The 27,699-nt window shown below is 42.0% G+C and overlaps 1 protein-coding gene across 1 annotated transcript; it reads right to left on the bottom strand.

Moving 5' to 3' along the window:
- Positions 1-74: 74 nt before the first annotated feature.
- Positions 75-27,699, bottom strand: LOC127362427 (rho guanine nucleotide exchange factor 26). The gene is made up of 15 exons (XM_051398104.1): positions 27,472-27,699; positions 25,248-26,886; positions 24,523-24,574; positions 24,273-24,415; positions 22,023-22,079; positions 21,277-21,437; positions 18,141-18,293; positions 17,841-17,970; positions 17,199-17,273; positions 16,694-16,783; positions 15,240-15,394; positions 9,560-9,769; positions 2,480-2,550; positions 2,186-2,290; positions 75-1,829 (listed from the first exon to the last, which is right to left on the bottom strand). The coding sequence occupies exons 2-15, from the start codon at positions 26,790-26,792 to the stop codon at positions 1,687-1,689; spliced, it is 3,090 nt and encodes a 1,029-aa protein (XP_051254064.1). The 5' UTR covers positions 26,793-26,886; positions 27,472-27,699; the 3' UTR covers positions 75-1,686.

Raw genomic sequence — 27,699 nt, 5'->3', positions numbered from 1 at the left:
TTTGGTCTATCTAGCAGGGGTCCTAAGGGGAAAGAAATGTCATCTTCATCACTGAGAATACATGACAGTCCCCAAGCAATTAAGCTTTTATTCAAAGTGGCTGATTAAACTACATAAAAAGGTTGACTTTCTGCAATATAAATCTGTATTTTGGAAAACATACATGTTAGAATTCAGGCTGTTTTACATATTTACATGTACACAGAAGATTTACAATAGTTACAAGTACAGAAAGTGATTGAAATAAACGTCAGTTCATGCTTAAAATGTGTGCTACCACAGAACAAATTTTTTCCCTGAGTGCAAATGCAAAGCTTCGTCTGGATACTCCTGTCCTTCCTGCTGGGTGCTCTGCCCGCTACAGTCATACCTCGCTTCGTGTAGCTCAACAGTTGTGGTCGTCATTTGGTCTGGGGCCAGAGCAGTGGGCTTGATAGATGGTGTTATCACCACTCTCTGACCAAGCCATTTATTGCCTTTGGCTGGGCATGGCAACACTAAAAAGATGACTCAAACTGGACAATCACATTAAAAGCAGGGGCTGCTCCTCCCTTCCGGTCTCACCATCAGCAGCGCACACAAATTAATTTTGGCTTCACAGATATAAATCCTGAGGGGGATATTTATACACACACACCTCTGGCTGGCATCAAGTGTGTGTGATATTTCAGGCTGTCCAAATCATTGAGTCGATAGAGAGAAAAATGGCATTTGGGACACAAATGTAGAGTCTGATTCATGGTGTTGACATTAACCAGTGACAAACTGCAAGGTAGAGAGGAGAGACACTTGGCCCTTCTGCTTAGCCCATGGATGACATATGAGATTATACCTCCCAGATGACTAATTCTTTAGATTTTCCAATAATTATGACTTATTCTATTTACACAAAGTGCCACAGGCTTCAGACAATTTTCTTTGGCAGCTCAACCCGATTGTATTTTCTTGTAAATATCATTGTAATAGTTACACTTGCCATCGGATTCTACTCAAACAAGTTTCTACACTAACCCACACACTGTAAAGAAGCTGCCAATCCCACCCTTATTATCACTTTCACAATCAGCATCTTCATAGTTACAGTGTGGCTGGCAAAAGCTCCTGATCACGTCGCCTGAGCCTCATTAACAGAGCGCACATCAGGCTGTGTTCATTTTCTCAACATTTCTTCTACTTTACCTCCTATAGCGGCACTGTAGTCTCAATTATTACATTGCACATCACTTACACTCAAAAAATATGTTTGAAAAAGTAACAAGAATTTACAAATTTCACACCAACAGTTGTTATATAGCAGGGTGTCGAAGGCAGTGACTCTGGGTGTGAAGTTTTCTAGCCAGCCGGAGAATTAATGAATGTGACAGATCCCACTGTCAAGCCATCCCGCCCACACAGGGACCGATCAGTAATTAAGGAAACCTCTGTTCTTCCACTGTGTTTGTTCTGTCTTTGCTTGAAATTCAGACAGCATGCCTGATATTTAGCGAACGCTGAGCAGAAGTCTGCATATTTATCCCACTGTACGGACTCCAGCAGCCACACAGCTCCCATTACTGGTCCCTCCTGGTCCCTGAAGGCAGGTCACTGATGCTGTTACGGAACTCATTTCTCTGGGTTCAGTGCTTAAAAAGACAGGTCACTGGCGTGTCAAAAGGTCTCTTTAACAGATGAGAAGAGCCCTCTGGTTTACACATTAGTCTCCAACCCCTGCAGTCGGTCCATCCTCTGCATGTTGCGCTCAATGGTGGCCTGGCACGTGATTTGTTGGGCGCACTCGGCTTGGAACCACCCCCTCTCTCCGTCGCGCAGTCGCTCACCTTCATACCAGCCTAAGAGGGAAAAATTGTATCGACATGAAAACTGAAGCATGTGCTGTGTTTCCTTACGCATTTACTGTCTGTCTGCTTTTGATGCTCAGTGCTGTCTGTTCTTTAACATGAAAGCCAGTTGCCATGGTCACCAAAAGGGAAGTGACCTTTGGCCTTTGTGTGTTTTTGTAGATGTATAAATCCCCATCTTCAAACAGGTATAAAAGGACCATTATGTGAGACAGAGGTATTGAAACAGAGAGAGCGTATAAAAGTGCACCATGGAAAGGATGAATTTAAAACAGGAAGGTGGGAAATGAGAGGAATACTAAAGAAGGTGAGTGGAAAGGCAAGAGAGGCGTTTAGAGCTAACGTACCGTCTTCTACAGTCTGCGAGACCAGCACCACATCAGCCACCTGCAGGGACAATTCATCCGGCTGCTTGGCTGTGTAAGTTCTGATCACCTCCACCTGCATGAAGCCTAAAAGAACACATAAAGACAAGTCAAATAAAACACTGGGGATAAGTCGCACTGGCCTTATTTCAATATATCTGATTTAACAAGCCAATTGTTTTAAAACCATATGAGAAAAAAAAAAACTTTCATCAAATCACCACACGGTGGTGCAATAGGCTAAAAGTAGAGGTCAGAGTTTGTGTGGGAACTTACTGGTTCGGTCCTGACACTTATTGTTGTTGACGCTCCGGCCCAGAGCGCTGATCCATCGAGCACGCTCATTCCTTAAAAAAAACAAAAACACCACACGGATGAGTTATTAAACCATTCAGGCATAAAGAGTTTTATTAACTTCACAACTCCAGTGCTGTGGGGAGTTCACCTCCTAAATTGTGGTTGAAGGAGTTTAAATGTTGTGACTTTGTGCTACAGATGTGGCACATGCCGTGTCACAGCTGTTTTTGAGAACATATGCAGCTACAAAAGGACAGTCGGAAAAGACTTTACCAAGCAGCGTCTAACACAGGCTAACAGATTATTGAGGCATATGGATACCTTAGTTGCCCAGCAGGTTTTGCCATCCCTCCCTCCTCTGTCCCCCATCAATGGGAGAACAGAGGTATGTTTTCAGTGGGAGAGAACAAGCACAAAGGCTGATACTCAGGAGGAAACAGACCTGCTTTTGCTTTCTCTCTATCGTGTGTGTTTCATGGGAAAAATACCAAAACAGTGGGTGGAGTCGCACAGGTCAGATTCCAAGAAACTCTATCTCTCATTTCACCTGGTCTCCATCTACTGCGAGGATTTAGAAAGAGCAAGACGGGGGGGGGAGATAAATGGGGGTTCAGGAAATGAACTAGAGGGGGTTATTGAGGCCCTCTGTGACTCACCAGCGTCAGCCTACATCATGCAGATGGGTACAACATGCACAGACAATCACAAACCCAGAGCAGTATGTGTGTGGACACTCTTCACAAAGGCCTCACATGGACCTCAAACAGGCAAGTCCCATGAGTCAGACCTCATTATAGTGTTCCCATTGTACGCATGCTGTTTTGATCTTTTTCAGGACACACAAGCTGTAAAATACAAGGTCACGTCATCCCTCAGCAACTTATTGGACCGTATGAAATCACCTTAAACTATTATAACCCTTACTCTAAATACAATCATTAACTTCAATCAATGTGCACCCACAATGCAAGTGGTTCAGTGTGACCTTTGGAGTCAATCGACAGCTATCAGACTTATCACCTCTCCTCTGGTACCTTGCAATATGTTCAGTAACACCACTGCCATTTTAAATACTTGCTGGGGTCAAAGACCAGGTGGAAAATAATCACTCACTAGTAAAGAGACATCAATCATTTTCTCGGTTTCATATTCATATTTTCTGTTAGTTTCGAGATTTCCTGCTCTACTGCTGACTTTGTTTGGAGGTTAACTCAACTTTTCATTTTGGCATTCATATTCTTCTGATTCCTTTGGTGAGCTACTGCTTTCAATACTGCAGCTATTTTATGTACAAATAAAAGAGAATAAGACTTAAGAGGCTACCGCCATGCCAGCAGTTCTGTAAGGCTACTGAGGGCACTAACTTCACACTAACGTCAGCATGCTGACAGTGACATGGCTAACATGTTGACGTTCGGCAGGTATAATGTTTACCATGCTCGCGGTCTTAATTTATCATCCTAAAATTTGCTAATTAACAGAAAAAACTGCTGAGGCTGATGGGAATGTCAAGTATTGGTCAGAAACCTCCAACCTCCAAGTATTGGAGAAACGTTGACCTGATTGTGTTAGATGAGAAGTCAAGGGATCACAAACGTTATTGCAATTCATCCTAAGGGGGACATTAATATCTCTAATGTACTGTGAGGGGATTAACAAAGTCACAAGGATTCAACCTCTCCAAATCATTAATGTGTGTACAAAATGTCCTAAGAAAAAAAAAAGAGATATTTCAGTTTGAAACAAAGTAGTTAACTGATGGGCCAACATTGCTATTCATAGAACCATGGCAAAAAAATAACTTATTGTTGTTATGTTGTTATTGTCAGTCACTACTGAAACAAATCCAGTATATTATTTAACCTGTATTTTATAGAGATATTTAGTTATATAAAATAATATTTTGTGAGAAACAGTGACAGTCACTGATCAGTTTGGGGATCCATCTGTCACTGTGACTTTTCTAATCTTTCCTGCCTGCTTTATAAAGGCCGGTAAGACTGGGCATCCCATGAGAACAAACAAAAGTGAATATGTGCTTCTCTGTGCTGAATGCGCAAGTTCTTCTAATGTCTGAGCTGCTCTGCGGGAAGGGCAGCTGCTAGTCGTTGCTTCTGACAGCTGGACACACATGCCGACAGACAGATACATGTGCACATACATGACACGCCATTATGACAGGTCGCTTTCTCGTGCTTAAACAGCTGAAATACCTTATCGAAGCTATGAATGTACGTGTATTCAATATATATATGTCTATACCGAGCACAGGCGCGAACGGGAAACCACGTGTTACAGAGGCACTTCAGGAATGTGAGGCACGTACCGAAAAAAGAGGTTCAGGTAAAAAAATAAAATAAAATAAAAATTGTTTACACGCTGGCATATGAATACTGCATATGCACAAATGGCAGGTGCTTGCCCTCTTCTCCTCTAGATGGTTAAGTGCCTGTGCAGGATCAGTCTATTCATGGTAGTAAAGCTTCCCTCTGCCTTTAACCATTCATCCCAACGTACAAGAGAATGCCAAGTATCATAAATCTATTGACGGAGGTTCTTGTTTCACCCCTAAAAAGAAGAGAGGCCTCACTGCCGCACTGTAAAACCTCTTTCACAAAAGCAGATAAAGAGCGATGACAGCCTCTTTCTAACCTCCCCTCCTCTGCCAACTTAAAATCAGCGCCAGACCACTGTTTTTCATCTCATTCCTTCTCCTCCTAACCTTTCTGCTCACTCCTATCAATTTGTTGACTCTCGAACCAAGTCCCTCCCTTGTTTCCACTTAACCACAGGTCAGAACGGTATTCGGGTACACTTCCTACTCTGACAACAAACACACTGACATCTCTCTGCCTGGAGCTGACCAGCCAGGGAAACTCCCAAGCAGAAGGGGAACGATTCCCATCAGCAAGCTTCTCGTTATCATAAACCCTAAACGAAAGCAGACTTAGTGAGAAAAATCAAAAACAACAATAACATAAACGAAAGCAGATAGAGTTAAAAAAAAATAAAAATGTGAAAGTGCGCAACAGAAGTACAGACTCCCTCCTCCAGTTTGGGGTTGTTACGTAACCGGTACTGCTTTGTGTTATAGCTGCATATCTGACTAACAGAACTGTTTTGCTACAGACTTCTGTAGCTGCTCTGTTCCACTAATAGAGAAGCACTATTCACTGACACTGGACAGGACACGACATCAGGGTCATGGGGAAGGCGCGCTGGCATACACACACCGAACAAAAGGATACAGAGAAAAGGAAGAAGACGAGACAGAGAAAAAGAAGAGCATCACAAGCGATGGGAGGGCGACTGTCGAGAGAGCAGCTACAGTGGCGTCCTTGTGCTATCTCCAATCCAGCTGTCTGTCTGAATTCCTGACATATTATGTCACCACTGTGGTCAAAGATCAGTTTACTGCATGTGTGCTTCTTAAGACCTCACACACTGATACACGGACACAGGTAAGGCATCGGCTTAAAGGGTCAGCAGGTAGAGAGAAAAAGTGAACTGAAAGCAGAAACAAACCACACTGACCAACATGAGAAAAAGTCAAATTCTACAGTTTCATTTCCACAGAAAAATAAAAAAAACACAGACCCGCCTGCGGTCAGAATGTGTGGAATTTCACATTGGAACCCGACTTGAGCTGCACTTAAATTCAGTGGTGTAGTGAACAATATAGGCAAAGGTATGCAGTACAGCCACTTGTTTTTCTCTACTTATTTCTGTCCCTGCTCCAACACTCGTCAACAGATAAGAAATCAGGCACAAAGTAGGCCTGCATTTCTGCCGTCTTCTCCTTTTGAGGTGTGACATCAAGAATAAATCAGCTGACTATCTTGCCTTTTAATCATTTTTGCATATAACTTAGTCATTCATTATTTTTAGTAGGTTGCACAATCTTATGACAGGACTGTTTTGTTGTACACAAGTATAATGACAAAGTTGAACTGAATAAATCACCTGGTTTCATGAAATTCTATCAACACAGGTCATACTCATTCCACCACCTTGACCTCTCCACTCTGATTAAATGATTGGTCAATTAATTGATTAATAGCTGAAGATAACGGAACATTGGTCAGTTAAGTCGTTCAGTCATTTATTGAGCAAAAAAGTCAAAACATTTGCTCATTCCAGCTTCTCAAAAGTGACTATTTCCTGCTTTTTACATAGATTTGAATATCTTAAATTTAGTAACTTTTTCATAATGTTCTGGCATTTTATTGACACAAAGATTTATTTATGTATAAAATAATAATGAAAATAATAATTAGTTGCAGCCCTGCCATCAAAAAAATAAATTTGAAGATGTGACCCTGGGCTCTTGGACCTTGTGAGAGGCATTATCTACTATTATTTGACATTTTATATATTTAATGAGTAATCACAATAATGAGTAATTTTATCGATAATGAAAATAATCAAAAGTTGCATGCCCTACTCTCCACGCATAGTTATTTCTGAGAAAGCCTCAATACTCATAACTGTCCTCCGTACTTTCCTTTACTCTGTTAGAGGACCAAAATAGGCTGACTAATGTAACACCACTTCCATTTGTCATGTTGGGTTAGATCACTACATTGGGATGAATGGCCGGAGGAAAAGGAAGTAATTCTCTGGTCATCGCAAACAAAGAGCTGACACTGGCTGCTGTCTAAAAGATGAGACGCGGGACTGTGAAGAAGAGTCGGAGGGGGAGTGAAATAACAGGCGCGGGGAGGGATAGTCGTGGGAAACAGCCCACTTAACAATGGGCCGCTGCTAGGCAACAGCTTAAACAATGCCTAGCAACCACTGTAACAATGGACAGTTGCCAACGTTTCCTCTCCTCGGCTCATTCAGTACTTACAGCGAGTGGAGCACTGCAGCCTTTACACATACACATACACATACACACATACACTACACATACACATACACACACACACACACACACACACACACACACAGACACACCATTACAACTAAGCAGAGGGCCCCAAACCCAGGATATCAAAAGGAGGGAATCTAGGGGCTTTCCACAACAACACACTAGATAGAGGGGGCAGTTAGACAGGGGAACCATGTATACATTGGCAGTGTATAAAGCTCAGCGGGCAGCGTATTAACTCATGTCACTAACATTCCCTCCTACACAAGCCCATAGCAGTCACACTTAACACTATTACTGCAGTCGCTTTGTCAGTGTTTCACTTAGCAACAGCGTGGGGGCTAATATCAGTGGTTCACACTACTATTTAGCAAGAAGACTACATTTAATTTTCAGTAGCAACAAGCACACAATTGTGCAGTGGAGATGCACAGTACTTCAGTGGATCCCAGGGTGAACTGAAAGAGTCAAGACAATTTCCTGGGCATGAAATAATAAAACATTTTACTTCTGCAACATAGAATTAGGTTTTCTTTTTTCTTGTGAAATTCTATTATAGTTTTACACATTCAGGCCTCTAGAAAATATTCAAATGAACAAATGACACAATGCCTTTTATAAACAGTCACAAGAGGACATAAGTAGATTACAGGCAGAAAAGGTTGGGACCACCACTACCGTTTGCTGATGTGGCAGAGAAAGTTGCAATCAATTTCTAACACATCAAGGGGTTTCTTTTCATTAAGACAGAGCTGACTACTGTCTCTCTGATATTCTGTTCAGCTGTCACTCTCTATGCACCTGTACCATATACTGAGCTGTTGTTAGGAGACTTACTTTATGTTCTCCCTCAAAAATGACTTATTCTTTGAACTGGTACCTTGTCGTAAGGTTAACAGGTTTAATTTTGCTTGACTGAACGCCTTCTATTACCTTTAACAATTAACATTAAAAAGCTGTAGTAAAATCTAAAATCTTCTAGATTATAACTTTACACCTGTAGTCACAAAATAACACAATATGTACTTGGCTCATGCAAAAAAAAAAAAAAAAAAATCGAAAAAAAAGCTAGAAAAGGGCTACAATCAATTTAAAGGCAGTGTTTTGTCCAGTGGAGTAAACCACACCCTCTATAATGAGAATACAGAAGGAGGTTCTCTAACTACACAGGAATGAGGAGGAACGGGCCCTGTGCATATGAAAACACTCCCTAACAAAGCCTTGAACCACAGCAAATAATTACAGTGAAAACTGAGTGTGTGTATGTGTGTGCATATGGACTGCAATTCCTAACGCTAACTAGAACAAATAAACCCTGTATGAAGCCCGATATATGACAGATCCCCTTTGTTTGTGCGGGTTATATAATCTATCTAAACAACCTCGCTTTTCACTGTATTTGCTGTACAAAGGGGGGTGGAATCCGGGCAGCGGGTTTGGGGTTTGGTGTTTGGTGAGAACTTTGCCAACACTACTACAGGCATGAATTTCAAGGAACTTCTATTTCTAGCTCAGATGTGTGAGTAATCATTCACGCTGCGCATGCAACAGATTTCTGCTACAGTCAGCCTACTTTAAACAAAGACAGTTGCTTTTCTGAGAATAGATGGTTGTGCTGGAACACGCTCCGTAATCAAAACAATTATCTGGTACAGCCGGTCTGTGTTACAGTACGACTGCAGACTGTATGACTGTATAACAGACTAATAAACTTCCTTTCCTAGGTCACATAAACAACAAGCAGCATGGCTCAGGCTGTCTCTTCAGAATAGATGTAACCAAATATCCCTGTGACCTGAATGGTCCAAAAAAGAGACTAAGAAATAAGAGCTAAGGAGAGGGGTAAGTGGATTTTCTTATCTCGAGTTTAAAAGCATATTAAAGCACATAAAGGAAAGATAAAGCAGTATGAGTCTGTTTCAGGAAGAAAAGAAGGAGGGTTTTTTTTGTATAGAGGAGAGCATTCAGCCACAGAAAAAATACAAATTAATTGCTTGTAAACCAAAAACTTAAACCCAATGTCTACTCCAGCTTATGTAAAAAGGTGCAGGTGTAATGTTATTTAATGGAAAAAATGATTCACCAGTTCCTTAACAGCAAGATCTCGTAAATGATTAACTAAAATGCAAGTCATAAACAAAAACAGCACAAGTGGGACAAAGGTCACAAAAGATAATTGCACTCACAGTAACTCCGTCCCCAGGATCATGGGCACCTTTTCGCCGGAGTGGTTGCTACGAAAACGCAGACGGAAAAGATGGATGGCGCCGGCTTGCCGTGAGCTCAACATGCTGGCAGTGCTTCTGACGGGTGACAGGTTGAGATCCTCGGGCTGGCAGGAGCCCACCCAGATCTGGTCCCTGAGAGCGTAGTCTATCACTGTGTAACTCTCCTCGCTGAAAGACAGAGACAAAAAGCTTTAATAAGAGTTCACTTACTGTAGTGTGTTCGAGAAAGGTGTAACTGCTTGGCATCCCATCATACATCATTAAAGGGTTAGGGTTAGTGGCATCTAGCAGTATAGTTGCACATTACAACCCCCTCACCTCACCCTCCCATTCGTGTGAAGGAGAAACTACGGTGGCCACAAAACTTGTGAAAAACGGCCTATGTAAAGCCAGTGTTTGGTTTGTCCTTTCTGACATACTGTAGAAACATGGTGGTTCAACAGGGTGGCCTCCATAGAAGGGACCCACTCCCTCTGTATATTCTAAGGTAACGAAAACACAACAATTCTTATTTTCAGGTGATTATACACCAATGACAACATACCTATGAATGTTATATTTCATTTATTCCAAAAGCGTTACAAACTGGACCTTCAACAAGCTAGCCAATAAACTGCAATTAGATTCATATATGTATTTGAGATAAAACAACAGTAGTAACTGTTAGGATACACACATACACACACAAAGCTGTGCAGTTATATCAGTGTACTGTAATGGCATCTCATATACACAAACATACTCACACAAACATTGCTGCTTCAGTGGAAGACTGATGTAAACTGAATATGAGAGTCAAATAAACTCATTCAGAAACATTTTTCCTGGAACTGTATCCTACTATCTGCTAAAACTAAACAAAAAATGAAATGTCAAGATAAAACTGTAATTTCAATCATGAGGGCTAGTCTAAACATCCAGATATTCAGATAGACCTTTGGCAGGTTGATTTTCAAAGTAAAAGTGGATTCAGCTGCTTTTCTTCCACTTTTTTCAAGTTACAACACTTAAACATTAGTATCATTCAACAGAGGGTTGCTCCTCATTTTGAATTTCTGGAAGGACTTATTTGTGCTTCTGTTGTTTTAAATGGTTCCTGTGGTCGTCTGTTGAAAGCCCAAATCCACAATTGGTATAATGTGCCCTTCAGCCCCTAATGTTACAGTCTGCATTCCTGTTTCTGTCCCAACATGGACATTTTACACCAATCACCAACTGGAGCTTTAATAAAAATATACTATGTTGTTACTTTGTTTTTCCAGTATTATATTAAATCATAATGTTTATATACAGATTAAAGTGTTTAAAAATGAATGCCTGTCATGGCAAAAAAAAAAAAGTCCCATTGGCTAATTAATTTAGATTTAAATATAATATAAATATATACAAAGCTTGAAAAACAAATTATAATCTTGCTGCAATAGAGAACTGAGTGCAAAATTACATTTTAAATATTACAATATTTACTGATTACTGTGTACTACATACTTCATCGATTGACTCTCTCACACACATTAAATTTAATCTCACTGCTTTTAGTAGAGATAGGGTTTTATGGCACCTTAGCTTTTTAACCCCTGAGAGGCTACACGGCTGTGTTAGTTACTCAAATTCACCTGGATGAATAAATCACATTATGACATATTTTGTGCCAGTCAAAAAGTCTAAACATTCAGCCATCTACACGTCCTCACTCTTAATCAGCTGCCCCCTAGTTTCTTTAGTACATGCCTACATTTCCCATGAGTACCCTTTACCTGAGCGTGACCCCATGTCTGGCAGTACACAGTTAGTTAGGAACATCTGGAGCTGATTATGAATCATGGCACATCTAAAGCAGCTGAACCTGGAGAAAAAGTGTTTTCATCGTGCTCTGAAGAACTGGAGCTTAAGTCCAGTCCACATGTATTTTATCAACCCGAGACTGGGACAGCAGCCAGGCTGAGAAGCTACTGGAGCTTCTTTTAAGCCAGCATGTCCATTAGTGTTCACATTCATGCTAAACACACACACACGCAGGGACAAAGGTAGCAGTTAAACAAACAGTAGTGACAGTGTCTCTTCTTTTCTTACGGGCTTCCATTAACACAAACACAAGCACACACATCCTCTGGACTCTGGGGTTGTGACTGGTTGGAGGATCTACGGTCATGGTTGGGAGGTTCTCAACAAGGTCCAACTGTTAGCCATCAACCCCAATTGCTCACCAATCAATCAAGTTAAAGCATGTTGCCCACAACCACTTAGAAGAGGAGAAAAAGTCCAGGGAGAGACAAGTCAGATAAGAACAGAGAGAGTGGACAGCAAAGGGAGCACGGTCTGGAAGACATAGACAATGCAAGAAAAGAGTATTTGCACGGAAGAAGTTGCATCCAACTCTAACCACAAGCTGCTCTATGTGCATCAGCCTAACCAGACTGACCTTAAGGTTAACAGAAAAGTTTGCTTTCTTGCTGAGAGGGAGATGAGAAGATTGAGACCACTATATGTCTGTTAATATGAAGCTGCGGTTAACTTAGCCTAGCAAAAACACTGGGAACCGAGGGACTAAAATAAAATAAAAAATTGTTACCAAATGTATAAATAAATGGTTTGTAATATGTTTTGGCATTTTGAACGGAATATATGTTTAGGGGTTAAACAATCGACCAAAACCACTGAAAACGTTTTTGGTTATTGGGGGTTTTTACCACTTAAAATCCCCTTTCACCATTCACATAATCCTAATTCTGTAATAAACCATTCATTTACCCATTACTTTACCCCAATTTGAGGCGTAAATATTAAAATCCTTTAAAATATTATACATTTTCACCTTCAAACATTTCAGACCTTCATGTAAATCCAAATCCTAATGCTCCCAAATGGTTTCTAAAATAAAATACTGGATAATCTGGAATAGTGTTAGTGTAAAATAGCTGGAATTAGGGTCAGCATTTTGTCTCTTGACAGGCCTTCAGGTAAAATGCCTGGAATGCCATTGACACAACACTGTGGAATGACATGGGTGGGGAATCTGCATGTTCATGGGGTGAGTTTTTTCATGTGTGCAGGCAGGTGGGCGGATATACAGTGTTGGATAATTGCTAAACAGAGGAATGAAGGTGAGACATAGTTTAGATATCCTATGTCAAAATGTTAAAAAACAAACAATTGGAAAAAGAAATCCAATCTGATGTTTGACCATCTCGCAAGGAACCTCGCTGGAATGAAGATCACTGTCGGTAGAGATAGCGCAGGCATGTGCCAGCTGCCACATTACTAGTTCAACACACAAGAGTTAAGATTTAACTCTTTGAACCTTCTAAGAGATGTTGAGATGAGTCACTAAAGATGGACATGCACGCACACATAAACACACGCACACATAAACACACGCACACACACAGAGAGACAGACACACACAAAGTAAGAGCATAATGGCCTGGTGCAAAGTAGGAGTGTTGAAACTATGGTATAGTCAAACAAACAGAGGGAGGGAAAAATACTACAACAGAAAGTGTCAGGATTATAGACCTGCACGCACACTCGCACAAAGATAGGACAGGAAAAAAAACGCCATAAGGTCATGACTACCAAAAGGAAAGGAAAAGAACAGGAGGGGGAAAAAAACAGAGAAGAGACAGAGATGGAAATCTCAAACTCAACAATACCAAATGTTTAGATGATGCCCAACATCACACGGGAAAAAGGAGGGAAGTGAAGATGAGAGAGGGGCCAGCTGGTGTGGACTGTTATGTAAGTGTTCCTGTGAGCCAGAGTGCAGCATCAACACTTTCCCCGCTGCGTGACAAAAGCCCGGTCTGACATGGGGTTGGTTTCAAATAACCAGTTCAATTATTGGATCCAGTCCAAAGTTGATACTGAGAGAGTCAAACAAATCTCTTATTGACACTATATTTATAAGTATCTATTTTATCTATAATTTTGTCTATTAGATGTCAGAAAATAATAATAATTGTTTCCCAGAGTCTAAAGCAAAGTCTTCTAATGTGTTGTTATGTCCGACCAACAGTCCAAAACTCAAAGATATACGATTTACAGAACTATAAAAACACAGATTAGCAATAAATCCTCACACTGGAGAAAAACGTTGCCAATTCATTTTGTAGATCACTCAAATTTATTATTCAAACCTCAAACCTTTATTCCTAAAAATTGTTTAAAGCCGAACCAACACAGATCTGATGTGAGATTTAAAACTGAAGACATTCTAAAGTCATAGGCATGTTTTCTCTCTACTGTGTAAGTGCTGTGGCTTTTTGACCTTCTCACCCCCTTCCTTCTGGTGTTCATGGTATTCCTAGAAACGTAAACTCATGAAAAATGAAGCCAGAAGGATTTGAGCAAACAGAATTATTGTATTTGGCAACAAAGTGCAGTTAGCTGCTTGTAAGCTATCCCCCCACACACTCCGAGTCATAATGGCAAGGAAAAAGCTATTATACCATTATGTCTAGGAGGGTTTGTGACCTGGCTGTGCCTGGCTAGCCTCGTGTACCCCTGGTGTGTTTTTGTTTTGATTACTACAGATGGAGTGCAGTTGAGTAGCGTGCCACAGCAGGGCTCCAGCGCTCCCCGCGGTACAAACCAATATTATAACAGCTTCTCCCATTCAAACGCACACACGCGCACAAATACACACTCTGATTCCGGAGCACTCCCTTTCCCAAATCCCTCTTCCAAACACAGGCCTGACACCACGCACTGTTGGAGTCTACCGTCCCGGATCAGATTCCCAGAAAAATATCATATGGTATGTTTCTTTTCTTTCTCTTTTTTTAATGATTCTAAGGAATTCTTATTCTGAGTGGCGGTAAAATCAGTTCCAGACGCAGAGGGAGATGGACGGGAAGGGATTTTTTTTTTTTTTTGGCAAAAATGGAGACACTTGTGCATGTGCACCCACACTACACACACGCAAATGAAAACCACATCATTTCAAGGAAGTCCTCTTTATGGCTCTCTTCATGGTGTTCTCTAAAACTAGAGGAAACAGAGGAGGGGAAAGCACACTCACTGACAGGGCTGACAATATGCAGGTCTACTAGCTCCAGATGAGTCATAGCACAGGACATGTTGCAACATTCAGAAAAACAGGCTCAGGTTCACAATGCCAAGTCGCAGCGGTTTCAGGTAACTGCACCTGTTCAGCTTACTAAACAAGGCGATTAAGTTGTGGGGGCAGCGTGGAACATCAGTCTGATTGTACCAAGCATCTGTGGGTGTCAGTCTCTCGATATTTTAAAATTCCTGGTCACACCTGCTGATAATGACTTCACACTGCGACCGTGAAGCTATTGTTTCTGTTCTCTTTCCTGTATTTGAATTGTTTTGCTTTCAACTCAGTGTGGACTTCAACAACTGTCCTTCATCTGAACAGGCTCATTTCCCAGGGCAAGTTAAAACGGATGGAAAGGACAATATTACCCACCCTCAGGGTCATCATCGCATGCAGTTAACACTCACACACAGAGTGAAAGCCAAGGCTCTTGGTTACACTTTCACCCTCAACATGTCAGAACAGGTGAGTTATGAGCAAAGCCTGCACACCAAGGCCACACTCACACCAGCTAAATCAAACACAGACCCGGCCTGAACTGCACCACTGGTTCTCTGCGGTCTCGCACAGACTCACCTCTTCTTTCGAGTGACGATGAGGACGTCATTGAAGAGGAAGAAATACACCTGTTGCCGCGACGTCCGCTTGAGGAAGATGCCGTTGTCCTCCACAAACGCAGTCAGCTCTCCTCTCTTTACCATCCACCTGGAGGATGAGACCAGCGGGAATGGCTGGTGGAAGAGAAGAAGAATTATGTGATAACAGGAAAGGCCATAAATCTATCAAATAATGTATTTTTAAAATGTCTGTAATGTTGTGGCTGTCAGGAAATGCTAAATCACAAGTTGTGTACATGCATGTGTGAACAGCTGGCTATGCAGACTGAGAATACGTTCGCTAGACATCTGTGAATCCCAAATGTGCCAACAGCTATTTCCCACACTACTTAGACACACTTGAGCCTGCCAAGCCTTGTGTGCATTATGTGTATAGATAGTGAGTGACGCTGGTGAGCTCTTTGAATTGCTGTGTCTGCATGTGCGTACATGTCAGTGAATGACAGGCCATGTTCTACATAATAGTACCAGAATTAATAAATACACATTTAAAGAAACTGTTTAACATTTTGGGGAAATACCCCTATTTACTTTATTGCAGAGAGTTAGACGAGAAGATTGATACCACACACTACATATAAAGCTACAGCCGGTAGCCTGTTAGCTTAGCTTAAAGACTGCAAACAGGCTAATACAGCTAAAATCCACCTAACATTAGCTTCTCTGACAATTTTCTGCACACACTGACTCCAGGTTAAGAAACAGTCTGACACATACTGCCATAAAAGACAATGAGAATGTGCCAGATGCCAGATGGTTTGTAACACAGAGCCATTTGGAACGTCGTCATTGGAAACTGTTTGGAAAAGGGAACCATCTGCCTTCAGTGCCATTCTTTAAGAAATACTGTCTAGTTCTGATATAACTGATGCTAGCAGCATCTACACTAACCTCTACATACCTATCCCCATAGGCAAACTTTTTTCCTAAGGGTGGTGTGTTTCTGATTGGCTAGCACTCATTGCCTTCATTGGTTTGGTTCGTTAAGTTTAGGCACGAGAAGAGGGATTGGTTAGTGTTAAGAATGTCACATAAAGCATTACATGAAGCCATTGGCAGGAATGTGTTTTGCGTCATTGCACGTGCATGTACCAAATGAACAACACTCAGGATATTTTAAATTGGTGAGCTTTAGATGTGTGGGTAGGTGGATTTTGGTTGGCTGTTTCGCCCAGTTTAAGAACTTTATGCTAAGCTAAGATAACTGGCTGCTGGCTGTAGCGTCATATTTACAGCACATATTTACTAACTAACTCTTCTCTCAGCAAGAAGTGAAAAAGCACATTTCCCAATATGTCGGACAATTACTTAAAGCTTGTTCATGTCCTTTGTTAACCCAGTGTTTTGTCAAAAGAAATCCATGATGCAAGTGTGTAAAAAAAAAAAAAAACATATTTTAGGCCGTATCCATACCTTGATCTTGAACTCCAACTGAGAGTTGATAGTATACATCATCTCTGTTCTCTCCATTGTGCGAGCTCCTTCATTACACTTCCTTACCACCTGTTCACACAAACACATTCACATACATACACAAAGAGTCTGTTACAATGTACAGATTCCTTCTTTTTTTCAACTTGTATCCATTTATTGTAAAATGCCTGCATGCTATGACGATAGTTAAAGTATTCCTTGATTGATGTGCTCAAAATGATCAAGCATAAGAAGTGATGGAAATTAGCTGTTTTTAAATTGTATTTTTGCAGAAGATTTTTCACCTAAATTCAGCATTAAATAGGAAGTGATTGCCTGTCAGCTTTATCCTATGCTCCTATGTCTAAAAGCTAAGTCTCCTAAGGCATTGCATCCCTATACTACATATACATAAATACTAAAGATATGTATGGATGGTTGAAAAATTATAAAATCCAGAATAACTGTGTATAACATTTCTGGTTAATTCCTTAAACCCACACACCTTGCTGACTCCTTGTAAAGCCTTCTTACAGTCTTCATATTGTGCCGAGTCTTTAGGCGTCTTCTGACAAATTGTCTGCAACAAAAGGAGACAGGGTGTAAATGGGTTACGCTAATTTAGAACGTAAAAAAACCCACATGAAACACGTCCATGAACAAAAACCCACAACAATTCATTGCACCCATGCACAACACACTCTATCAAAAGAGTATAAGAGTATAAGATATTGATGCCTCAAGAAAGCTGTGGGAAGAAGTGGAATGAAACCAAACTTTCTCATGATCCAAAAGCTTCTGAGTGTACAAGCATAAACCTCAGAGTCCCTAGGGAGACACTGACAGAAGACGGGGGAGAAGAGGATGAAAGTTGAGCAAGAGACAGGAAGAGAGGGAGGCACAGTAGGGACAGAATAACATGGTGCCAAAGGAAACTAAAGAAGAAATAAAAACATTAAAAGGAAGAAAGAGAAGTTTAATCAGTTAAGATTATTAGGGATTATGTAAGGTCACACAAACATCTTTGAGGTCAGAACACACCCAATGTAGAATGAGTCACGGCAGTATGAATAAACAAAATGTTGCATAAGAGTGAAAGTCTTGTCATTCCAAAGCCCATGCTACTGTATGTCTTCAGTGCACTCACATCCATGAGCAGGGGCAGCCGAGTGATCCTCTGCATGGGCAGGATGAGGAAGGAGATCATGGGGAGGTTCCTGCAGTCTGGGTGGCCCTCTATCCTGGTCAGCACCTCCTTAAAAACTGGATTCTTGGACCTGCACAAGAGGACGAAGGGAGATAGGGTGTTCAGAGAGACAGAGAGAGAGAAAAAAAAGAGGAAAAAAATGAGTGAAACTCCCTGATTCAAAGTGTCAGGACACTCATGTTGGATCAAATCCATGTGAGATATGATAAGAACTGTTTGTATGTCGGCTCGGTCACTCACACCAGCCTCTGCAGGGTTCTCTGCTGGTAGACCTCATTGGAGCAGTATGTGACGTAGGGATCGAAGTTGGACTGGGAGTGCTTGCAAACAATGTCGCTAATGTCATCGATCACTATGTTCTGCTGGTGTCTTTCCTCCAATTCCTTAAAGAACCTGAACACATGATGAATAAGGGTTAGTATGTCAGGGATTTACAACGTACATGGCAACAGCCTGAGTCAGACACATCAAATCACGGGTCATCCTTCACTGGGGAAAATATAGGATACAATGACAGATACAAAGTCAGGAAGGCAGGAAGCAACGGCAACACCTTTCGTCTAAACCCGCTGTAAGATCACACAAGAGGAACTCCCCACCTCTTAAAATAGACATAGCCTACCATTAACCATAACACAGAGGCTTTTCCTCTTCCTGAGCACCACCAGATGGCCGGTTTAACGGCACACCACATGGCCAGAGAATAAGTGTTTTTGCATGCATGATCCAAGGTGACAAACAGGAAGCTGTCCCACAGACACAGGACGCTGACCATGACCGGTTGGACTGTGTTTGAGCTCATCTGCAAAAGCACCTCTAGTGCCCCCACCCAGCCCCCTCCCTAACTACTCCACACACACACACACACACACTGTGTTATGACTATCTTTGGGAAACAAACTATGCTTCTTGTGGCCATGTAGCTCCATGCTTGACCCCATACTCTTTGAACCATACTCTTTCTAATAATGAGCGCACAGGAAAACAATACACACACACACACACACACACACACACACACACACACAACACACACACACACACACACACACACACACACACACACACACACACACACACACACATTGCCCTGCCCTATGGCCCATGTCCTTACGGTGTATTCAGGGCCTTAACAGGTCAAGGCTACTCAAGTTCAGGCTGCACTCCCTCCTGGGGCAAAACGTACTGACCCATATAACAGCCTAATGTCAAGAGACAAGAGGTCAAGAGAGGGGAGTTAAATCAGGGTGATGAAAAAAAGTAGAAACCTTCTAGTATATGCTCCCTGTTACAGTTTGACTCTGTGTTATGATATATTGTTGCTATTATGAAGTATGTTATGGTTATGAATAAGGTATGTCATATCCTGAGGCTTCAAATGAAATACAATCATTTGTGTCGCTCAACTCCAGCATTTAAAATACTCAGCAGCCCTCCCACCGACACACACAGACTACACAGGAGCATGCAGGTGGAGTGATATTTCTGCTGTTTTCTTTGAGAGGTTAAACTCAAAGCTCAAAGTAAAAGTAAAACATCTTGTCTAACCTGTGTTACAGGCCAATTTTTATCTTAAGAGCTGCAGTCGCTCTGCCCCCCACTCTCTTCCCTGGAGCTATGCAAGTCTCAGTATTTAGGTGGGGAGGGTAAAGTATCACATTAATGTGTGTGGCCTGTGTCAGGAATGAGAAAGGGGAGTGAGATGGGTTGCAGCACGTCTGAACACCGGAAGGAGTTTTTGAGGAATTTTCAGATACCACCATTCAAGTGGCAATGAGGCATAAATAAATGTACAAATACTGTTCATGTCAATCCACATGTGCCTAATAAGCTGTAGAAAGTAAGGAGTAATATTTGTAGAAGCGGTTTTTCCTTCCTGATATTGGAAATGTACATGTAGATGGTATACTGCATGCAATCGGGAAATCTCTGTCTCTGGGGAGGGGGCTGCAATCCTGACATGGAATCCTTAAGCAAATGTCATGAACAGTTGCACAAGGGAGGCAGTGAATGCTCTGCACATATGCACACACACACACACCTTCACTAAGACAGACAGAAACTACTTAACAGTCTTAAAAAGGTTTTTCACGCATACATTTGTCAGCTCTGCCCAACAGCAAGACTAATGCTATCTTCATTTCATAATTTATTTATTTAAACCAGAGCTTCCAGCTAGCCCCTGGTTAAGACGTAACACATGAAAATTAGAGCTTAGGGTTAATGTTTTCAGAGCACTCTGCTCTGCTGTTGTGCATCACAATAAACTGATTGGACATCAGAATGTTACACTGCTTTGGTTCTAGCCAAGGTTTACAGTGTAATATTAACACTAGAGGTTTGAGAATAACCCTGAAAACTCTCTAACACTGTCAACATTGGACCAATTTCTTTAGTGCCTATAGCCTGCTAGTGTAGGGACATCCCTGAACTTCACAGAACAACATGAGACCGCTGCCATGGTGAACAGTTACAGACTAGCATTTAAGGCTGATATCATAATCAACACTGAGAAATACACAAAACTCAACACCTATATCATAGTCGCACTTGAAGCCATTATCATACTGAGTAGTAATCTCATAAAAAAAAACACACATGACACATATTAACCTAACAAACAACATATGGGGTCTGAACTCCGTCTGTCAATTATTTGCAGAAATAATGGAGCCCGGTGCTACACAGTTACTGCTGAGGCAGCACATACAGTTTTCATCAGTCTCAACTTTCATGGCCTCTCATGCACAAGTGTTTCCATCAGTTTACGGGATCCTTGGCAGTTCATGGTTACCTGGCCATGAATGTCATTAAACAGTCCACACGCATGCACTATAAATCATGATGGACAGGTAAACTCAGAGGGCTCATAGCAGCAAATTTTGGCCATTGGCATTGTTCTTAAACACACATACACATTCAGTCTGCTTTTGAGCCAAGCAGCAAGGAATGTTAATGTTGATCAAAATGCAACTATAATTAAGCTTAATTGTTCTTTTTGTTCTTTGTTGTTTTACTCAATTTGCCCCTTGCTTATTCCCAGGCTCTGTTTTCTGTCTATCAGCAAGTTACCTCACTATTAAAACAACTCTGACTGAGGGTAGAACGTCAGGCTGAAAGAATGGTATCACCATACAGTAAATAGTGTTTACAGACACACCTCACTTGGAGTGAGTGCGGTCTACCAACTGTAAAGTGCTGTTAAATAAGAAAAATTACATAGCTCATTAGCAACAACCAGAAACCACAAACACCGGAGACTTTTAGGGAACATGTAAAATCAACCTAAAAATAACAACCAGCAGGTTTTTTATAGGTCCTCCATCTGATGATAATTCTGTCTAAAGAAGTTACACATTACAACACAACCACTCACTTTTTGCTAGCCTCACAGACGTCGGTGATGTTGGAGAAGAGGTGGTGGTGTTCAGTCTTCGTCATGGCCTCGCTGAGCTCTGCGGAGTTCTTGAACATGCGGATCAGGATCTCCAGACTGTGCAGGTAAGAGTGCTCCGACGAGATCAACTCAAAAATGGACTAAAAAAGGACAAGAGGGAGCAACGGGGAGGGGACAGGAGAGACCAAGAGAGTAAGAAGGGAGAGACTGAAAAGAGGGTACTCATGTTTGTGGTTCCCCCCCCCCCACACAATATTTGGTTTATTACATCCATTTGTGACTTTGAGTGCTTCAGTTAGCCCGGAAGGTCCTGACTCACTCACTGCTCTGTAAGATGGCTTCTGTCATGATCGTGCTTGGCATACCTGTACTCTGCAATCATGCCTGGAATGCTATTGAGCAATACCATGCACATCTAAGCACTAGCATCATTCTGTCAAATCAGTTTAATGTTTCCACTCATTAGTCTCGTCTTAATATGACATGAATTCAGGCAAATATTTATAGGAACATCTGTCCTTCTCCTCCCCTTTACAATGCAACTGCTTTAAATATATAATAGTTCATGACGCATGTTCCCCGCTGTGTTCCTTTAATCCTTTTTTTATTGGTCTAGACCAATGATGGACAGCCATACTCTCCCAGTGCACGGTAAAGTGTACATGGAGCCAACAATTGGATCATTCTCACTCTGAACCAAACAAAATGAAAAATATCATTCCTACCTCTTGTCTTTTGCGTTCCTCCTGACTCATCCGGTCAGAGAGACCACTTTTCTTTACCTAAACAGAAAACACAATTTGTAGGGGAAAATGAGAAGAATGATTTCAAAGTCGTTAATAGATTTAAAATACAAAGTCACACTTGTTTGACTACACTGAGTTTTTTTTTTAGTTGGGGCCCTTTGCATTTATAGCGTGGGTGTGTGTGTGTGTGTTGACACAGAGAAAGGAGCACTTTGCATACCGTGCTGAATAGATAGCCATTGAAGTTGTTGTATAAAATCGGAAAAGAAAGATCTTCACTGGATGAAGAGGTGTAGAAATAGAAATTTTGTTGTATCCAAAAACCTCTAAAGATAAAATGGGCTGTGCTGCTGAAAGTGGTGAGGCTGCATGGTCGAAGAAATACGCTTAAGGAAAGGGAAAGCACATGTGCATGTTGGTATGCGGCTGGCGAGGTCTAGTCAAGAGATATTTGAATTCGACTGAAACAAAGCAATCTTTCGGAATGGACTGGGTGTGGAGTTCTATTGAATTAATAAGCCTGTGGCTTTGTCAAACTGAAGGTAAGGTTAAAAAAAAAAAAAAAAAACATGCAACCGTCTCATGTTTCACCACATAACCAACACAACCTTGGGCACGTTCACATTATAGTTTCCCACATCACACATGCAGGCAGAAATCTGGAGAGGCCAGCTTTCCTTACTTCCAATAGCTTCTCATCCTGTTTTGGTGTACAAAGAAGCGATACTGCTCCCGTACGAGCTTCCCTTGTCTCTAGTATCTGCCTGGCAGCCCTCAGCAAACACTGAGAACAAACACACCTGCAGACAAAACATCTCTAGTGGCTCTTTCTATTCCTTTAACACATACTGTACATACACTTTATGACTTGCTCTTACTTTCCCTTCCGTCAAACCTTTAACACTCTATATCAGCAAAACCTGCTATCAAAGTAAGGCTGTAAGGTTTTAGTGTGCTAGCAACCATATGCCCTGTCGTGCCAACTGAACTTTATCCTGTTTCACTGGGTGTAACTGAATCAAAATCAAAAAAGAAAAATTGTGTATTATTCAATAGTGAATTATAAGTTATTAAGTTAGTTACTTTGAAGCTCAAATCCATGTTTACTTGTTTGAAGCACAACAAAATAAACAAAACTTCAGGCCACTTAAGGGCCATGGGAGAAGGTATCTTCCAAAACAGCTCCAGCTACTGATTCCTGGAAACTGAAAATTCAGGGTTGTGACATTTCATCAAACTCTAAATAACGAAAGGCACTACAGGGACGGTAAGTGAAGGGAGGAGCTGAGTGAGAGGAGACTAGTTGGAAAGGCGAGACTCACATGCTGACAACTTGTGTATCTGGTTCTTGGCTTTAACTTGAACTAAATTAATTTCCTATCACACCAGTGTCGTGCCAGCATTTCTTAAGAAATTTGAAAGTTTAGGAAGAATCGTGTGGTTTTACGTCATGTACTGGCCAAGCACATTCACGCTAACAGAAACCACAGCTGTAAAGCATCTGTGATGGAAGAAGAGAGCTGACTCTACAGCTAGAGTCCTGGGAATGTCAGTTTCAGCTCAGTTCACCTCTGTGCCTTGATGGTATACACGAGAACAAAAACAACCAGAGGAACTTTCTGAATGTTCTCTACTTTGAATCAAATTTCCCATTCATTAGAGACTGTGTGCATATCATTCTTTGCCAAGCAATTTTAGAACTAATCCTAATTGCCTCTATCTATACCCTTGCCTGTTTTCCCCTCCTCAACAAGTAAACAAACAGATGGGAATGCCTAGCAAGAAAACAAAATTAGCTAATTCCATTCCTCTGTATCCCTCTATCCCTCCGTTCCAGTCCATAACTATATTACGTAATGCAGAGCCACCACACTCCTCTGTAGAGGCAACATTTTAAGCATATTTGCAGTCTGACGAGTATGTAGTAGTTTGCCATTAGGCCCAGCACTGTTTCCAAGACTTCCTGTGGGTCTGGCTGACTGTCTGCCTCCCTGCCTACCAGAGTTCTAGATGAAATGCTCCTGTACTCCCTGATAAAGGAAGGCAGAAACAGTGGGAGGATGGGTATGGACTGTGGCCAAACTGGATATGACAGCATTCTTCAGAGCACTAGCATTCCAAGACTCCACAGGCACAACACTAGTGTGGACACTAACATGTAAACTATATGTTGGTCTGTGCGCTGGATGTAGAGAAAGGCTGACAAAAGATATAAGAATTATGTCTGACCACACTGAGCTGACTCCAGGAGGTGCGTATAGGTCTGTACTGGACCACGATGCCGCTATCGGGTTTGGGTTCTCTGGAATCGGCATCCTCATCTGAGTCATTATGTAAGGCCTTCTCCTGGTAGTTCTGGTACAGCTCCTCCTCTGAAACATACATTTTTTGACATAAAGATCCATGTTAAAGTTTGAAAAAAAAGTTGTAAAATGAATGGGAAAATGTGGTGCAGACAAAACAGATGGACGTTTCTCACCCTCGCTGTCAAACGTCCGCTGAATGGTCAAAACTTTCTTCTTATCTGGACTCTGAAAGAGAAACACAACACAAATGTAATCACTTCTACAAACTCTGAGGGACCACAGCTACACACACAAATCTTAAATGAAACAGGCTTATGAACCTCTGTCACCTGTCCATGACCTGTCTGTGCCCTTTCTGGTGACCTCCTGTCTAATTACAGAGCCACTGTGTATATAAGTGTTTATGTGTGGCCATGGTGTCACATTACGTCATGTCTCCCAACAAGCACATTAATTGTTTCAGTTTGTTGCACAATACTGGGTCTGTGTGGTAATTTTACAATTTGGACTTTATCCCCCTCAATGCCGAGGAGTCGAAGCAATCTTTGTGCACAATCAAATTTAAACCCACCAAACTGATTTCTTTTGGCATTTATTCCTTTAAAACTTGTTGAATAGAGCCAGATATATCTGTTAGTACATAATCTATATAACCTAGAGAGTCAACTCAAACATGAACAAAATAGTTAAATTCAAACCATAAAACATTAAAGTTAAAAGTTGAAACTGACTGGTTTTTAATTCCCTCATGAAAAAGCTATGAAATTAACAGAAGCTTTTTGTATACTGTGGGAGATTTAAAATCTTTTTCTTCGAGAGCAACAGTGTTTGTTTCTCGAGTGCATCCCAACATGTACCTTCTGAACCCAACACAAACAGGACAAACAGTTTTACACACCTTGTTTTTCCCCAAGCTCTTAGGCTTTTCTTTCCCAGGGCTAGTAGGCTTTGAAATCCCAGGGCTAGTAGGCTTTGAAATCCCGGGGCTAGTAGGCTTTGAAATCCTGGGGCTGGCAGATTTGGGTGTCCCAGGGCTGGCAAGTTTGGGGGTCACAGGGCTCGCAAGTTTGGGGGTCACAGGGCTCGCAGGCTTGGCTGTTCCAGGGCTAGTGAGGCCAGGACTTACTGGGCTGACAGGTGAAGCTGAATTATCTCCATCTAGTCCTCTGATGACAGGCTGGGACAATCGATGGGCCTTTGGATCTACCGACGGGACCTCTAAGTCTACTCCACTCACAACGGCCCTCCTGTAAGACGTACTCCTCAGGCCTCTTCTTAGTGTCCCTGGACTCTCACTTTCCCCCTCTGCCCCCTCCCCGTGGCCTCCTCCTGTAGAAAAATAGGGTCCTGTTTCCACCATGCTGAGGGTTTTTAATGCTCTCTTGGAATGATCCAACCCCAGCAGCCCTGCCAAACCTTGGCCTTGCTGCCCATGGGGGGGTGCCTTGTTCTGCCGATTATCGGATGCTAAACCCTTGGGAATGAGCTGCTGGGTGCCCATCTTTAGGGCAGCAGGGCTGTGGGTGCTGAGGACAATGTTGGGAGGGGCAGAGATAGATGGGGAAAGCGAAGGAGAGGGTGAGGTGGAGGAGAGAGAAGAAGAGGAAGAGGCATGCCTGGTGTCCTGTGAGGAGGCAAGCGAGGACGAGGACTGTCTGTGGAGCGCCTGTCCTCCGTCAGCTGGCGACGGGGAGCGTGGGGTTGGGGGGTCTGAGGAGGTGAGGGAAGAGAGGGAGGGGATACTGGAGGTGGAGCTGTGGGATGGGGTGGGGGTAAGTCTGGCTGGAGGAGAGGGGCTGGATGCCGATGAAAGGGAGCACAGTTCATGGTGGTTGTAGTTGCTGTTGTTGTTGTTGTTAGGACTGCATGGAGACGTGACAGGAGAAGAGAGGTTAAGAGGAACCGGTTCATGCGATGGAGAACTCGTCCCAAATGCTATCTGGTCTTTCTGTGAGCTCAGACCGAACTGACTGGACATGCGTTTCTGGGGGTCCTGGAAACGCTTTTCAGGACATACTGTCCCATTACTGGTTTTCCCCCTGTCACAGTCTCCATTATACACTCTGTTGTCCAGTGAAGCGGATCTGCTATCCTCAGACCTAAATTTAGACAATGAGAAGAGTCCATTGGAGAGGTGCCCAATGCTGATGCTTCGAACAACTCTGGATTTCCTGGAGGGTTTGTGCAGAACGTGCTTTAACACCACAGTGTTCTTGCCCCAACACGGTGGTGTGACCAGTTTCTCAGCAGGTTGGCTCAAGGTTAACAAAGACTTGTTGTCCTCCACAGGGAAGTCCGTCGTCGTGACCCCATTTAAGTGGTAACTGAGGGGTCGTGGTTTGGGTTTGATTGAGTCCTGGGGTCTCATACAATTGTCTGTGCGGCGTTTCCACAATGGGGTGATGTTTTTATTGGACAGATCCACATCATTTCCATTATCCATTGTCCTTAAGTGTCCGTGTCCTCCTCGCTATCTGCGTCTAAACCTACAGGTCACAGTGCAAACACTGCAGCCCTGTAGAAAACGGATCTTACCTCTGAAGGGTAAATAAAAGAGAGTAGTACCAATCAGTGTCAAAGAGGTCAGTGCAGTATCCAAATTCCCAAAGTTTACTCATTAACAGGCATTCAGTGTAGATACTGGCAGCGAAACTTAAAAAAACAGATGAGTTTAAAAGTTATGAATTGCGCAAAACAGAAGCCAAGCCAGAGAGGACAGCTGATAATGCTTTTGTATATGTTCACTGAGGTGAAATGGCCTTCTTACAAGCACAAAGCTGACAGGATATTATTAGCTGTGAGCAATCACTGTAATATTCCAAAAGAGAAACAAAGGACCATGAAAACAGTAAGACCAAGTGTTGTGTTATCCTCTGTCGCACTACAAAATTCCAATTTATTTAATCTGGTCCTCTTGTTTGTACAAACATAACTAATTTAACAGGTATAAAACAAGCAACAGGGTGTAAATAGAGTGTCTGATTCAGCTGCACAAGAAAATTGTGTTTCAGTAGGTTAATTTGTTGTTTTCAGTAGGTTAATTTGTTGTTTTCCGTAGGTTAATTTGTTGTTTTCAGTAGGTTAATTTGTTGTTTAGAATTTTTAAAAAGTGTCCAACTTACCTCTAATGAGTCGCTGTGCAGCAGAATGGGGTCATTGTACCTGCGCTTGCCGTGAAACAAACCTTGTTTGGCCGATTTACAGAAGTTAATGAGCTTAATCCAGCATGGTATCGACACCAAATGAAGTTTGTGAAACTCGAGTTGCAGCCGCAGCGTTAGTTACTGTGAAGTGTGCGGTCGGCTGGAAATACGGCAGTGCGCGCCTCTGAAGCCCTGCTGCCTGCGCTG

Source organism: Dicentrarchus labrax, unplaced genomic scaffold, assembly GCF_905237075.1.
Source record: "Dicentrarchus labrax unplaced genomic scaffold, dlabrax2021, whole genome shotgun sequence".
Lineage (NCBI taxonomy): Eukaryota > Metazoa > Chordata > Actinopteri > Moronidae > Dicentrarchus > Dicentrarchus labrax.
Note: the sequence above shows the minus strand (reverse complement) of the source record. Positions and strands in the feature narration are given on the sequence as shown.